General features: G+C 36.2%; 1 protein-coding gene across 1 annotated transcript in view; it reads right to left on the bottom strand.

Moving 5' to 3' along the window:
* Window positions 1-9,804, bottom strand: part of SLC35D2 (solute carrier family 35 member D2) — a 35,700-nt gene extending 25,896 nt beyond the window's left edge. Inside the window, exons 1-4 of the mRNA XM_036749694.1 lie at window positions 9,737-9,804; window positions 8,382-8,415; window positions 4,703-4,789; window positions 2,958-3,025 (exon numbers count right to left, since the gene is read on the bottom strand). Of these exons, the coding sequence (XP_036605589.1) occupies window positions 2,958-3,025; window positions 4,703-4,789; window positions 8,382-8,415; window positions 9,737-9,804 (257 nt within the window). The remainder of the gene's footprint in view (window positions 1-2,957; window positions 3,026-4,702; window positions 4,790-8,381; window positions 8,416-9,736) is intronic.
* Between the last annotated feature and the right edge of the window lie 3,165 nt (window positions 9,805-12,969).

The raw sequence follows: 12,969 nt of genomic DNA, 5'->3' as shown, positions 1-12,969 counted from the left end.
ATGAAAAAGGAAGGCAAGAAGAATATGCTATAGGACAGGGAAAGGAAAAGAATGATGGGGAAAATCATCTTGAACAATCAGGATATGCAAGTAGAAGTCTACAAACAATGAGAAAAGAGAATGGATTATACTTGAACCTCACACTCCTCTAAACTGTTCAAAAGAGGGAAAAACACATACACAGAGTTGGGTACAAAAATAACATTTCACTCAACAAGGAAGTCAGGAGGAAAAGAGAGAAGGAGGAGTAAGAAAATTAAGAGAGGGATTGGTTGTAAGCAAAACAAATTCTAACAAAGGGTGTTCAAAAATATTTATAGCAGCTCTTTTTGTGGTGGCCAATAATTGAAAACTGAAAAGGTACCCACAAATTGGGGAATGCCCAAACAAGTTACAGAATATAAATGTGATATACTACTATTATGCTGTAAGAAATGATGGGGATAGTTTTAGAGAAACCTAGAAAGACTTGGTCTTTCATAAAGGAGGCTGCCTCCATACCTCTTACAGGTGGGACACTCTGTGATTTGCAACACATACTTATGAATCCCACCACCCCTTTACTACCTTACATGTGGGGATCTCATCCTTGGAAATTAATTTTTAAATGGTTATCTTTTTTCCTGTTGCTTTCTTACCTGTTATTGGGATTTTTTGTTTTACTATTTTTGAAAGGTTATTTTAATCTTTTCTTGGGTACCGCTTCGTACTTGGGTAATGGCTTTGTTGATACTATCTAGCAGAAATTTTGTCCCATTCACTTTTATTGTACATTTACCTCTCAATTATTTAATTTTAAATATTTTGAATTTAATATTTCAATTTTTCCATCATAACGTTTAAAGTTCTGTTTTAGTTCTTGCCGAGCATCGCTTCATAGTTTGTGCTTTTCTTTTGCTTCCAATTAGATTTTCACCTCTCCACTCTGAAAATTTTCTCCTATTTTTTTTCTTAAGATCCTTGGGGTTTTTGTTTGGAGGTTTTGGTGGGGGGGGGATTTTTGTATCCACTGGCAGGTACAGCTACTTCAACTTTGACACTACGAACTCAAGTAAGTGCCAAGACACTTTTCAAATGTACCTTCCTCACTCTTTTTGTTCAATCATCATCTCCAATTCCATGATTTTTAGATCAATATTTGTGTGCTTCTATGTCCATTAGAGTCATTCTGTACTGTCTTTATTTCATTTTTGGATCCTTAATGTTCTCCATTTCTATCTTCACATTTTCTTTATCTTTTATTGTTTCCACCATCACTATTTTCACATACAGAGAAGCAGTCTGACACAGTGGATTGTGCACTAATCTTGGACTTGGGAGACGTTGTGGTCCAAGCAGGGTGGGACTCTTTGCCTTTGTTTTTTCTTTAGGAGTCTTTCTCAGCACTAAGGCAACCAAGTGCCTTTGATTGAGTCTTGCCTTTGTTTCAATCAAGAGTCTTTGAATCGGGAGTCTTTGATGACCCGCTCAAGTCACAGGAAAGCCTAGGTCACATGGGTTTGAGTCATATGGTTGTGACACTCTCTGACCCTGGAGAAGTGTATAGAGTCTGGGTTGGCATTTTGTTTTGGGGGGTTTCACTCATTGGAAGAGTGGTGCCAGGGTTTGGCCAGAAGAGAGCCCTCCTGCTTTGAAAATGCAGATGTTGGTGCTTCTCTCTCTGGTAACTATGTACTGTAATTTGGTTGGACAGATAGAAGCCTGTCTGTTGCTTTCTGTTATTCTCTCTGCTTGTAATTCCTGTTTGTAACTTCTGTTTGTATTTTCCCTGAAAGTTCAGGGTGCTGACTTTTTCCTGTGAACTAAGTGAATGATATATGTATGTTTAATTAAAGTGAGATTGTAAACCCCTTAAAGTTGCTTTCCTTAGAAAAGTAGATCAAAGAACCTGTACTAACAAATCACTTAACTTCTCAGGACCACAATTTCCTCATTTTATACTCCCTACCTCACAAACTTCCTAGGAGGACAGTGCTTTTTATCAAATCACAGATCAAGAGTTGTAAGGGACCTTCAAGGTAATCTAGTCCAATCCCTCTCATTTTACAGAGAAGAAAAGGCCTGAGAAAGCTAAATGACTTGTCCAGTCACACCATATCTGAGGCAGGATCTGATCCAAGGTCCTTTGTCTCTACAGTCTGTGTTCTTTATACTATGTAAGCAAGTTAATAATCTGTCAGTGAATTCTATCATTAGAACACTAATCGATGGTCTCTAATACACGAATATAAATAAAAACTTTAGACATCTCTAGCACAAAACTGAGAGTGACCATTTAGCTTTATTTTTTCAAATAACACAGCTGACATTTAGCACAACTGGCAAAATCCTCTTGCTTATATGAAATGGTTGGGGGCGGGGATGGGGAGGACAAATAGGAAGCCAGGTTTCATATTCATATAAGTGAATCTGTCTGTCATAAATTTTCTGTCTTCATTCTCTACCTTCTATTTTACCTACACCTGCTGCTCTAGCATCTGCAAATTTCAGAGATTAACTAAATTGCTTTTTTATTAAAATTTGAATGTTAAAAGAAAAAAATTAATTCATGTGAATCACACTCAAAATGGATCCTTAATGTCTTAAAATACAGAATGTTAACTTCTCTATATTCAACACAAAAGAGGCAATATTAGAGAATGGATAAAATATCTACCTTGGAGTCAGAAAAACCTGAGTTCGAGTCCTACCACTGATAATTCCTAGTTCTGTGACAACGGGCAAGCCCCTTATCATGCTCCAGACAGTTTCTAAGACTACAATGTATAGTTTCTTATCTTTTTTAGTAGAGGAAGTTAACATATGAGGTATTTCCTAAATCAGCGAAATCATAAGTCTAAACCCCCCTCCCCAAATGCAACTCAAATAAGGTTTTGTTTCGATTGTTTCTCCTCCATACCTAAAAAAAGAAAAATTAGACATAAAGCAATCTTAACTATATTTTATCTTAATTGTACCTTAGTTTGCTGGTGCTTGACAATCCACTTATGTGATTTCCAACATAAAGGAGAGGCAGAAGGAAGAGCTGCAATTTTAAAAAATGAAAGTGTGGTAGTTATTATAGATCCAACATGGTTTTTTTTAATATAAATATGATTCCACGCCACACATCACCAGTGGAGAAGATACTTTAAGTTGCTTTTTCCAGGAATGATGATGGATTTCCATTGACCCATCTTATACTCTTTCCCAAAATTTATTGTGCAACCAAGGCTATGCATCTGTAAAAGTGTTATCTAGGGTTAAAACTGCAACCAGTGAGGGAAAAACTGACTGCAAATTGAAACCATATTCTTGGTTGCCTCAGCACAGTGTCTAAGCTACTGAGTCATTCAAACTGTACAATTACATAGTAGTATGGATAGCAATAACCGACATTATACAGTGTGTTCTAAATGTCTTGGGGCAATTTTTAGCTATTAAGCTGCTTCAAAACTTAGCCAGCATAGTACTTCAAAGTTTTCAAAGAGCTTTACAGACATTTATCTCATTTGGAGTCTTACAACAATCCTCTGAGCTTGGGTCTACAGGTGTGATTATCCTCATTCTACAGATAAAGGGACCAGGGCTTAGAAAGCTCAAGTGGCTTGACCATAGTCACATACCTTGTATGGTGTTAGAAGCAGGATTGCTCTGGAATAATAACCATAATCACTAGATTTACTTCCGAATGCTGAGTGACAATTTTGTGTAAAACACTGCCTTTAAGGTTTGAGTCTTAAAAGAAATTAGAACTTAGAATTCTACCATAATCAGCAGTCCACTTCTCATTAGACAAATCAATTAACTATAATGCCATCTGGATTTCAAATGCAAAGGAGCTCCAGTCACAGCCCTAGGCATAACAGCTAGAAGAAGTGGAGTATTCAGATTTAATGTTCGCAAGCTGAAGAAGATTCAGGCATGTTATCATGAACTCTATCCAGACTACTTCTTTTTAATCAAACAAAAAGAAAACCCACATTCTATGGGGCAGAGGAAAACAGAGTATTTTTTTAATGAAAGAATGTACAGGTTTGTTGATAAAATGCAGATGACATATTTGACTCTTTCACATTAATAGGGACATGACAATACAAAGAGGGCAATGCATATCGATGGAAACCAAAATCAGTCCACAATGGCAAATAAAAAACAATCTACTGTTTCCTTTAAAATCCTTTGACTGGATTATTCATTTTCATACTGAGTTCCAGATTTCCCCACTCCACTTGCCACAGTGATAGGGGTTTGAACTAAAAGTGCTCTAGACCCCAGGAATCTGCTTTCATCATCATATAACATAAGGAGGCTGCCTCTGCTTGTGTCTGAACTCAAAGATCTACAGAACTCCCAGGTGAGTGGGGTGGTTCCACTGTGGGGAAGGGAGGAACTAAGGAATGAAGACAGAATAAGGAATAGGCAAGATCTATGATTTCACTGATACAGGGAACTCTCAAATGAGGAAACTCCCTCTCCCATTACAGGCTAGCTACTACACTACAACTTGAAGTCTTAGGGAGTTGCCTAGAGGGCTGAGAGATTAATTAATCTGCCCCCGTCACACAGTCAGTATGTGTCAGAGGCAGGATGTGAAGCCTGTTTTCTAGCCACTATGCAATCCTCCCCCTGCCCCTCCGGCCCCACCTCCTCTCATTTGTGTAATATTATCTGACATTTTCACATGCTTTCCACAATAATAATAAGTACTTTTATTACATACCTTCACAGGGATGTTTTTGTTAAAATCAGGGAATTGAATAATTTTATTTAGCTTAGATACATATAGTATCACTATGGTGACTGCCATCTAAAGAGAGAAAAATACCAATAAAATGCATGGGAGAAGTCTTAAGCATTAAAAATCATTGAAAGTAATAATAAGAAACAAACATTAATAACTCTGAGACACAGAAAAATAATAAATTAATTCTTGAGGTTTTTTTGTTCATTTGGTCATTTGATATAACAAAAATATTTTTTAAAAACTTCTCCTTTATTTCAAGCACCTTGTTTTATACCAAATAGAAGGCATGGTTTTTGTCCTTAAGAGGGATAAGCTAGCTACATTACTGTCATTTATTACTCAGGGAGGTGACACTTAAAATTTTTTAAATACCGAAATTACCCAACAAATATTATACATATTTTTCCTACTGTGCCCTTGTGCTAGCCTAAAGAGACTTCTTTTCAGGACCAGTGTGCACAAAGTTTAAAAGAACTATGACACATTGGTGTGATAGAGGACACCACCAAAAAGAACAGATGCTTGTGGAGCACTTAAAAATTTATGAAGTGCCCTCCCTCTCCCACACCCCATCCCTCTTTTGCAGAGTTGAGGGAGCATGAAAGTAGAACACTGCATATAATGTCAGGTTAATTTGATATGTTGGGTAGGTTTGAGAAACTTCTCTCACTTCCCTTTTTTTATTCTTTGGCATAAGGAATCATTCTTGGCAAGAGGAAGCAGGAAGGCATATAGTGAGAAAATATGTGATGTAAAAACAAAAAAAAATCAATAAAATTTATTTTTAAACTAATAAGCGTTTTCCTAATAATTGAGATAGGTCTTAGAACTAGAAGAATTTAAAGATAATTAAGAAAGCATTTTTATGGCATTCAAAGGTTCACAATATGCCTTGCTTTAAAGAAAAATTATTTCATTTTGATGTTCACAAGAACCTTGTGAGATAAATGCTACAGATAATACCCATATTTTACAGATAAGAAAACTGAGTGTGAAAGAGGTGAAGAGCCTTACTTGGGGTCACAGCTAGTAAACATTTGAAGTGGCATGTTAAGCTAGGTCTGCCTGACTCTAAAACCACCACCTTCTATATTCATTGTGTTTCCAGATAGGCTATACATGGAAAATGAGATCCCTATGAAAGGAAAAGAAATGTGTATATATTTTTTCCCTTTAAAAGAGATTTCCTTGAGACCATAAAAACTGGAAAAAGACCTACATGTACAAAAATATTTCTAGCAGCCCTCTTTATGGTAGCCAAGAACTGGAAATTGAGGGGATGCCCATCAATTGGGGAATGGCTGAACAAGTCGTGGTATATGAATGTAATGGGATACTATTTTGCTATGAGAAACAGGCAGACTTCAGAAAAACCTGCAAAGACTTGTATAAACTGAGGCTGAGTGAAGTGAGCCGAACCAGGAGAACATTGTACACAGTAGCAGTCACTTCTCAGCAATGCAAGGACCTAAAACAATTCCAAAGGACTCAAGATGGAAAATGTCATCCACATCCAGAGAAAGAACTATGGAGTCTGAATGCAGAGCGAAGCAGACTATTTTCTTTCTGTTTGTTGTTTTCTTTTGTTTTTCTTTCTCATGGTTTCTCCCATTTGTTATAATTCCTCTATACAACATGACTAATGTGAAAATATCTTTAATAGGAATATATATGCAGAGTCTATACCAGATTGCATGCTGTCTTGGGGAAGTAGGTAGGAGAAAATTTAAAGCTTTTGGAAGTGAATGTTGAAAACTAAAAATAAATAAATTAACTAATAAAAAAGAGATCTCTTCGAATGAATGAATGAAAGAAAGGAAATTATTTATCAAGTGCTATTATGTGTCATGTGTTGTAGCAATGGTATGGTCAGAAAAAAGGAAGTGAAATCTCACCTTGAGGCAGAATTTTGTTCTATGGAATCAGATGCTTTTTAAAATAATGAACAAAGGAAAAGCCCAGTAGGATCCTGTATTCTCTATATCTCTATATCTTTCACTCAATTGTGTGAAGATGAAGACATGGCCTGCTCCTATTAATACCCTCATGGAGGATGCCGTTGATAACATATACTTACAAATGATGGATAGGAGAGTAAAGATTCAAAGTAGAGAAGCTAATGAGGCAATAATTGTAATAGTCCCTGCAGGAGGTGATGAGGACTCGAATCACAGTGGTCATCGTGTGAGTGGAGAGAAGGGGGTTTATGTGAAAGATGTTAGAGAGGCTGAAAGGAAAAATCTGGCAGCTATTTGGATGTGAAAGGTGATTCTGAGGGAGGACCTGAGGACAACAAGGTGATGGCAAACCTGGGTAAGTACAAGAATGGTAGTGGTAATAGGGAAATTCAGAAGAATGGTGGGTCTTGGTGATGTGCCTCAGAACGCAAACTCAGACTACTGTCAGGATTATATAAAATAAATTAATGAGATATATTTTAGAGGCAGATGCTATTGTTAACCTAGTACTAGACTTGGAGAATAGAAGAGCTGGATGCAAATACTGCTTCTGATACTAGCTGTATGACCATGGGCAAGTCACAGATTCTCTGAGCCTCAGTTTCCTCATCTGTAAAATTAGAACCATAACACCTAACCTACTTCAAGTTCGACGTGAAGCCCCAAAGAGATAATGTATATTGGACATATCAGAAACTTTAGAATACTACCTAAAATCTTATTATTATTTTTCTTTGAAAGTGAATTGAAAGAAATTAAGAAAAACAGATGCTTTATTCATCTTTACTAACACAATTCTAGGATAGAATCAGGTTTTGTCTAAGGCAGACTTTCAGGGAAAAATACAACCCAGTATTCAGCACAATACAATAAATTACAATTGTTTTATCTGTGTATGACCAGTCTATGGACGTTTTTGTGTCAGCCAGTACAAAAAACGAGTAGTCTAACTCAGACCTGATTAATAAAAAATCCTGAGGCACAAATTCAGGGAAAAGGGAAAAGAGGGAACCTTATTGGCATAATAAAAGTTTTATTTGAGATTTAACCTAAGAAAGTTTATCTTAATATTTTATAACAAATTATATTCTAGAGATTTTTATTTAGACAATTGAATTTTAATTATTCATATTAAGTTCTTCATAGAAAGGCAGTATAACATAGTGGAAAGAGACAGATGTCCTCAGAGTCAGGAATACCTAGATTCAAGTCTTTCTTCTGATGCGTGTAACCCTAGACAAGACATTTAACTTCTTACCGTCTCAGGAAATTTCCTAAGATCAGCCATAAATAAGACACTGCTCTGCGTTGATAGAGGAAGTTCCTAGCCAAGAGCTAGCTCCCTCTACTATTAAAATCACAGAGGCTACTCCAAAAAAAAGTTCCTGGTAACATAGGAATGCTAGAATTTAAGAATATTGAATAGTCTTGGTATTGAAGGCAATGTAAAAATGAGAGTTCCAATTCATTCGTTAGGATTCTTTCAAGAGAATGGTTCCTGTGCCTAATATTTATTCTATGATTTTATCTCAGAATTCTAGGGCTAGAAGGCACTTAAAAACCACCTATTTCTAAAACTTCCTTTCAAAATCCACTCAAAAATCAGATCATTGGTTTTCTATTATTCATAAACAAAAGCATTTAAGATTCTGTCAGCAAAACTGCCAATAGATAAGAAATTGGTTTGTGTCACTTACCTGTCCAATTCCAAGAAATAAAGGTGATGGGAAACTACAAAGAACACAGAATAATAAACGCACTTAGTATATAATAAAAACATTGGCCAAATATATATAATGAAAATAATGCAAATGCAGCTGGAGACTTATCAGTCAATGTAAATGCAAACGTTAAATTTAAATTGTGGCTAACTTTTCAAACTGAGAAGACTAAAACATTTGATTTATTAATGTTATTTATACAAGTTTCAATATTGAGCCAGATAATTTGATTATTTATAAAATTATATTTCCTTTTCTCCAAACTGCTCTTGCTGAAAAAAAATGTCATAAAGTCACCTATTCTCAGATTTTTAAGAGATCTCAAAGACCAGTTAATCTGGCCCAAACAGGAACAAAAATCACTGGAAAACCACTTGTGAGAAGTATCTTATGGTGGGAAGTCCTTTCAGGTAAAGGTTAGTGTATATGACTGATGAGATCCCATCCCAAAACGTAAAACTGTGATTCTATGATACTCAACGGGTAAAGATAATAATAAATGGTAATAAAAATAATAATAATTTACATATGGCTCTAAAGTTTGCAAAACACTATACAAATATTATCTCCTTTGATTCTCACAACTACCTTGGGAGGCAGAAGAGGATACTGAGGGAGATAGCAGTCAAATGACTTACCCAGGGTCATACAGCTAACATCTGAGGCCGTATTTGAACTCAGATCTTCCTGACTCCAGGCCCAGTGTTCTATCCACTGTTCTACCTAGCTGCCTCATCAAACATAATACTACAGATGTACTCTGACCAGGGCAGACTATTCCCAGTCCTAGATTGAATACCTCTCCAATACAGGCTAAAACCTCATTAGCACATTGTTCACTCATAGTGAATTTTCAATTTACCAAAACTCCTAGATCTTTTTTTTAAAAGATGAACTGCTGTCTAGTCACATTTCTTCCATCCTGTACCTGTATGAAGCTGACTTTTTTAAAAAAAGCAAGTATAAAACATCACTTTTATCCTTATTAATTTTTATTCTGTTAAATCTGGCCCAACATTCTACCCTGTTAAAGAAACTTTTGTGTTCCTGATTCTGTCATCCAGTGCATTAGTTACCCCTTCCAACTTTGTGTGGATCTACAAATGCAATATTCTTGCTTTAGCCAAGTCACTAATACCCACAGGCAATTCTGACCTCACTAATTTGAGTATCTTCTCCAATGATCACAGTGTCTGACACATAACAAGAGCTTAATAATTGCTTTAATATTTATTAGTTCAGTGATGTGGCCAGTTTGTACAGCTCTTATCCATGTCCTCCCATAAATTTTTCATGGTAGGTCTACCCAACATGCTGAAAGCTCTCCTTACATTGCCTCTCCATATTCTGGATATGCCAAGAGTATGCAAGCTCTCAGGTCACTGTCACTAATTCTCATTATGGTTTTTTCCTGGACATACCTTTCCTTTAAAACATCTCCTACATCATTCCTCCTGCACAAGGTCTTACTTGTGATATTCTGTTAATTCTTTGGAAACTGAAGCATCTCATGAATCAGACATATAACAGGCTCAGAACACCACTGGAATAAAAAAGATGGACTTTTGTTTGGATGAACTCTATAGGTTAGGTTGTCCACTCGATTACATATCATAATCCTGACAGTCACTCTTTACCTACTTGTTGTTTTCATTCCTATATGGATAGTTAGACCAAACTCTTGAGTGGTTATGGATCTCATTTAAGAAGATTTGAAATGCTTCATGGTTTGATGCTATCAGCATAATTTCATCTGCAAATATAGGCATCTGGAGGAACTTATCATCTGTAAAACATCCTTCTTCCACTTGGACTCTGCATTGAATTTCCTGAATAAGTCTGACAAATACTTTTTAGTAAGCATACATCTCCCTGGATTATGGCTTGTTTGATATTCATAATAAGAGGATCAAATCAAATTCTCTCTCATTAGATCTTATTAGATTTTATACGACATATATTCATGAGAGACCTCTCATTAGAGGAGAACCTTAAAAGAAGCATTTGGCTCTGCTTTTTTATACTCAACAAACAATAAGAACAGTGGGGAGCTTACATTCTCTAAAGCTTTAATGAATTATGGAATGGTCACCATGCAAAACCCAACTTGTTTCCTTTCAATAATTTCACCTAGGATGCCCTTAAGTCATGTGTAGCTTAGCCTCAATTTGTTTTGGCATAGAAGGGAAAATAAGCAAATGGGTCAGTAGTTACTGATACCTCGTTCCATTTTTTGTAATAGCATCCAAGATTTCTCCGCACATCTTTGGTATCCTTCTTTCTTTTATATCAGAGGAACCAATCCCTCTGTGCTCTCAAAATTGCGCTGCCTCAAGTTAGGACCACATATGTATGTATATATATATATATATATATATATATATATATATATATATATATATATATATACACATATATACACACACACACACACACACACATATATATACATATATATATATATATATATATATATATATATATATATATATGGTTTAATTTAGTTTCTTTTACCATCAATTCTTTATTCAGTGCTATTTCCAGTTCTGCTGGCAGCATATCTGTAGCTGTGATGTTCAAGTTCAAATACAGCAAGTCTATTTGACCGTGAAAAGAATTTGTTACAGAAATCTTTGTAGAGGCTTGACACTTCCATCTGATTGATAATCTCCTGTCAAGCTTTCTTTCAACCTGCTTTTCCCTTCACTGCTTCTTCTTCTTTGATGAGGCAATATTGTTCATAATCTTCCACTGTTCTCCATAAAATTTTACAAACAAGTTTCATTTTTAAATCATTGCTCCTTTTGGTGGGCTCTCCAGTTAGTAAAAACAGTAGTTGTTTTCTAGTATCTTTTGACCTCTACTCTGGCAATCAATTTATATTTGTTAAATTTCCCCATGAAATTGTTATGTAAAATGGCTCAAAGTCTAGGTGTTTTATTGTTAATCGCATTTCACGTGGACAGCATGAATTTTAAACCAAGAATTTGCAGCCACCCAACCTGGCCTTTTTTGTTGCTTTTGCTTACCCTCTCCTGTTCATCTGTGTGGCAAGAGGCCACAAGGGAGTGAATTAGATTTCAGAGCCCAGCCTTCATATAATTCTTATGGAATTCTAGGAGAATCCCCCCAAATAGATTTCAGGGACATGCCATCCCTATGAAGCAAAAATTAAAAGAAATTACTAACCCTAAATTAGACAGTTGTCTAGGAAAGCCAACTAAGATTCAATCCTAGACACAGACAGCTAAAAGGGAAAAAATAAATACCTTAATCTTAGCATAGGAACACTCTAACTGACTCATTTAAGGCACTTAGCTGGGCATGGTAGCCCCAGGTGTGGTCTTAAAGAATGTCAACCAGCCCTTATTAGAGAGAGGTTTTCTACTCATTATATTATAGGAAACAGAAGTTGAGATGGCCATGAGGTGGCCCTGAAGAGATGAGGCTTACAGGTAATAGCAGAAAGAAGCTCCACAACCATACACCCAGTGGAGATGCCCAGCAGTGTTGACATGCCCAGAAGCAACCAGGAGACTACACATCTAACAGAAAGCAGTGTGATGAAATCACCAAAGAACACACCTTGCGGTCTCAGAGCTGGTGTCGCTCTGGTCACATATGTCCCCATACACGTGCCTCCCACCTCCAACAATGCATACTCCCTATGCATGGCCAGTGCTCCTTAAGATGGTGTGTGTATTTGTGGGAGAGTGTGTCCCAAGTTTATGGCATGTTTTTTCGATATCTCCCTCCTTGACCACTTTTGCGCTGAAGTAACTGACAAAGAAAGCATATGCTTATTTAACTTGGAAGATCTTACCAAGCCCTTCACACAACTATTCTACTACTTTATCATTTTCAATAAATGTTCATTCATAAGGTGCAAATATTTTTTGTTATGGTACTTTTACAAATATTGATCATGTTACAAGATGACCAAATGTTCCACGTTAGGTTTATTGTTGCTTCTTGGACATTTGATAAGCCAGGCCCTTTATTTGTCTTGCCAAGAAGAACCTGGGAGCCAGCCTTCCATTCAGCAGCTTCCTTTTGTCTCCTGGTTTTGTGTATTGCAAGAATGTCAAGATGGATATGATTCAGCTCCTCCCAGCAGCATGTTCATTCATTGTTCACTGAACAAGGGCCTTACATTCAGTGTAGCAACACTAATTTTTAATATGTTACATAACACAGGACCAACACAGGACCCTGAGGTACTCTACTAGACAACCCCTTTCAAGAGGATATAAAAAGAGTAATAAGTACTCTTTGGATCAGCCATTCAACCAGGTCCAAATCCATCTAATTTTACTATCACTTATCTAATATATCCCAATCTTTTCTAAAAGAACAGCATGAGAATTGGAATGGAATACTTTTATATAATAACAATTGATGGAAGGGATGGTTTCAGATGAACCTGGAAAGATTATGTATGAACTGAGGCAAAGTGAAATGAGAACAGGTGAATAATTTGTACTATGACAACATTGTGAAAAAAAATAATTCTTAGAGACTTAAAAATTCTGGTCAACACAATGATCAACCCTGATTCCAGAGG

Source organism: Trichosurus vulpecula, chromosome 1 (genome assembly GCF_011100635.1).
Source record: "Trichosurus vulpecula isolate mTriVul1 chromosome 1, mTriVul1.pri, whole genome shotgun sequence".
NCBI lineage: Eukaryota > Metazoa > Chordata > Mammalia > Diprotodontia > Phalangeridae > Trichosurus > Trichosurus vulpecula.
This window is presented reverse-complemented; position numbering and strand designations above follow the sequence as displayed.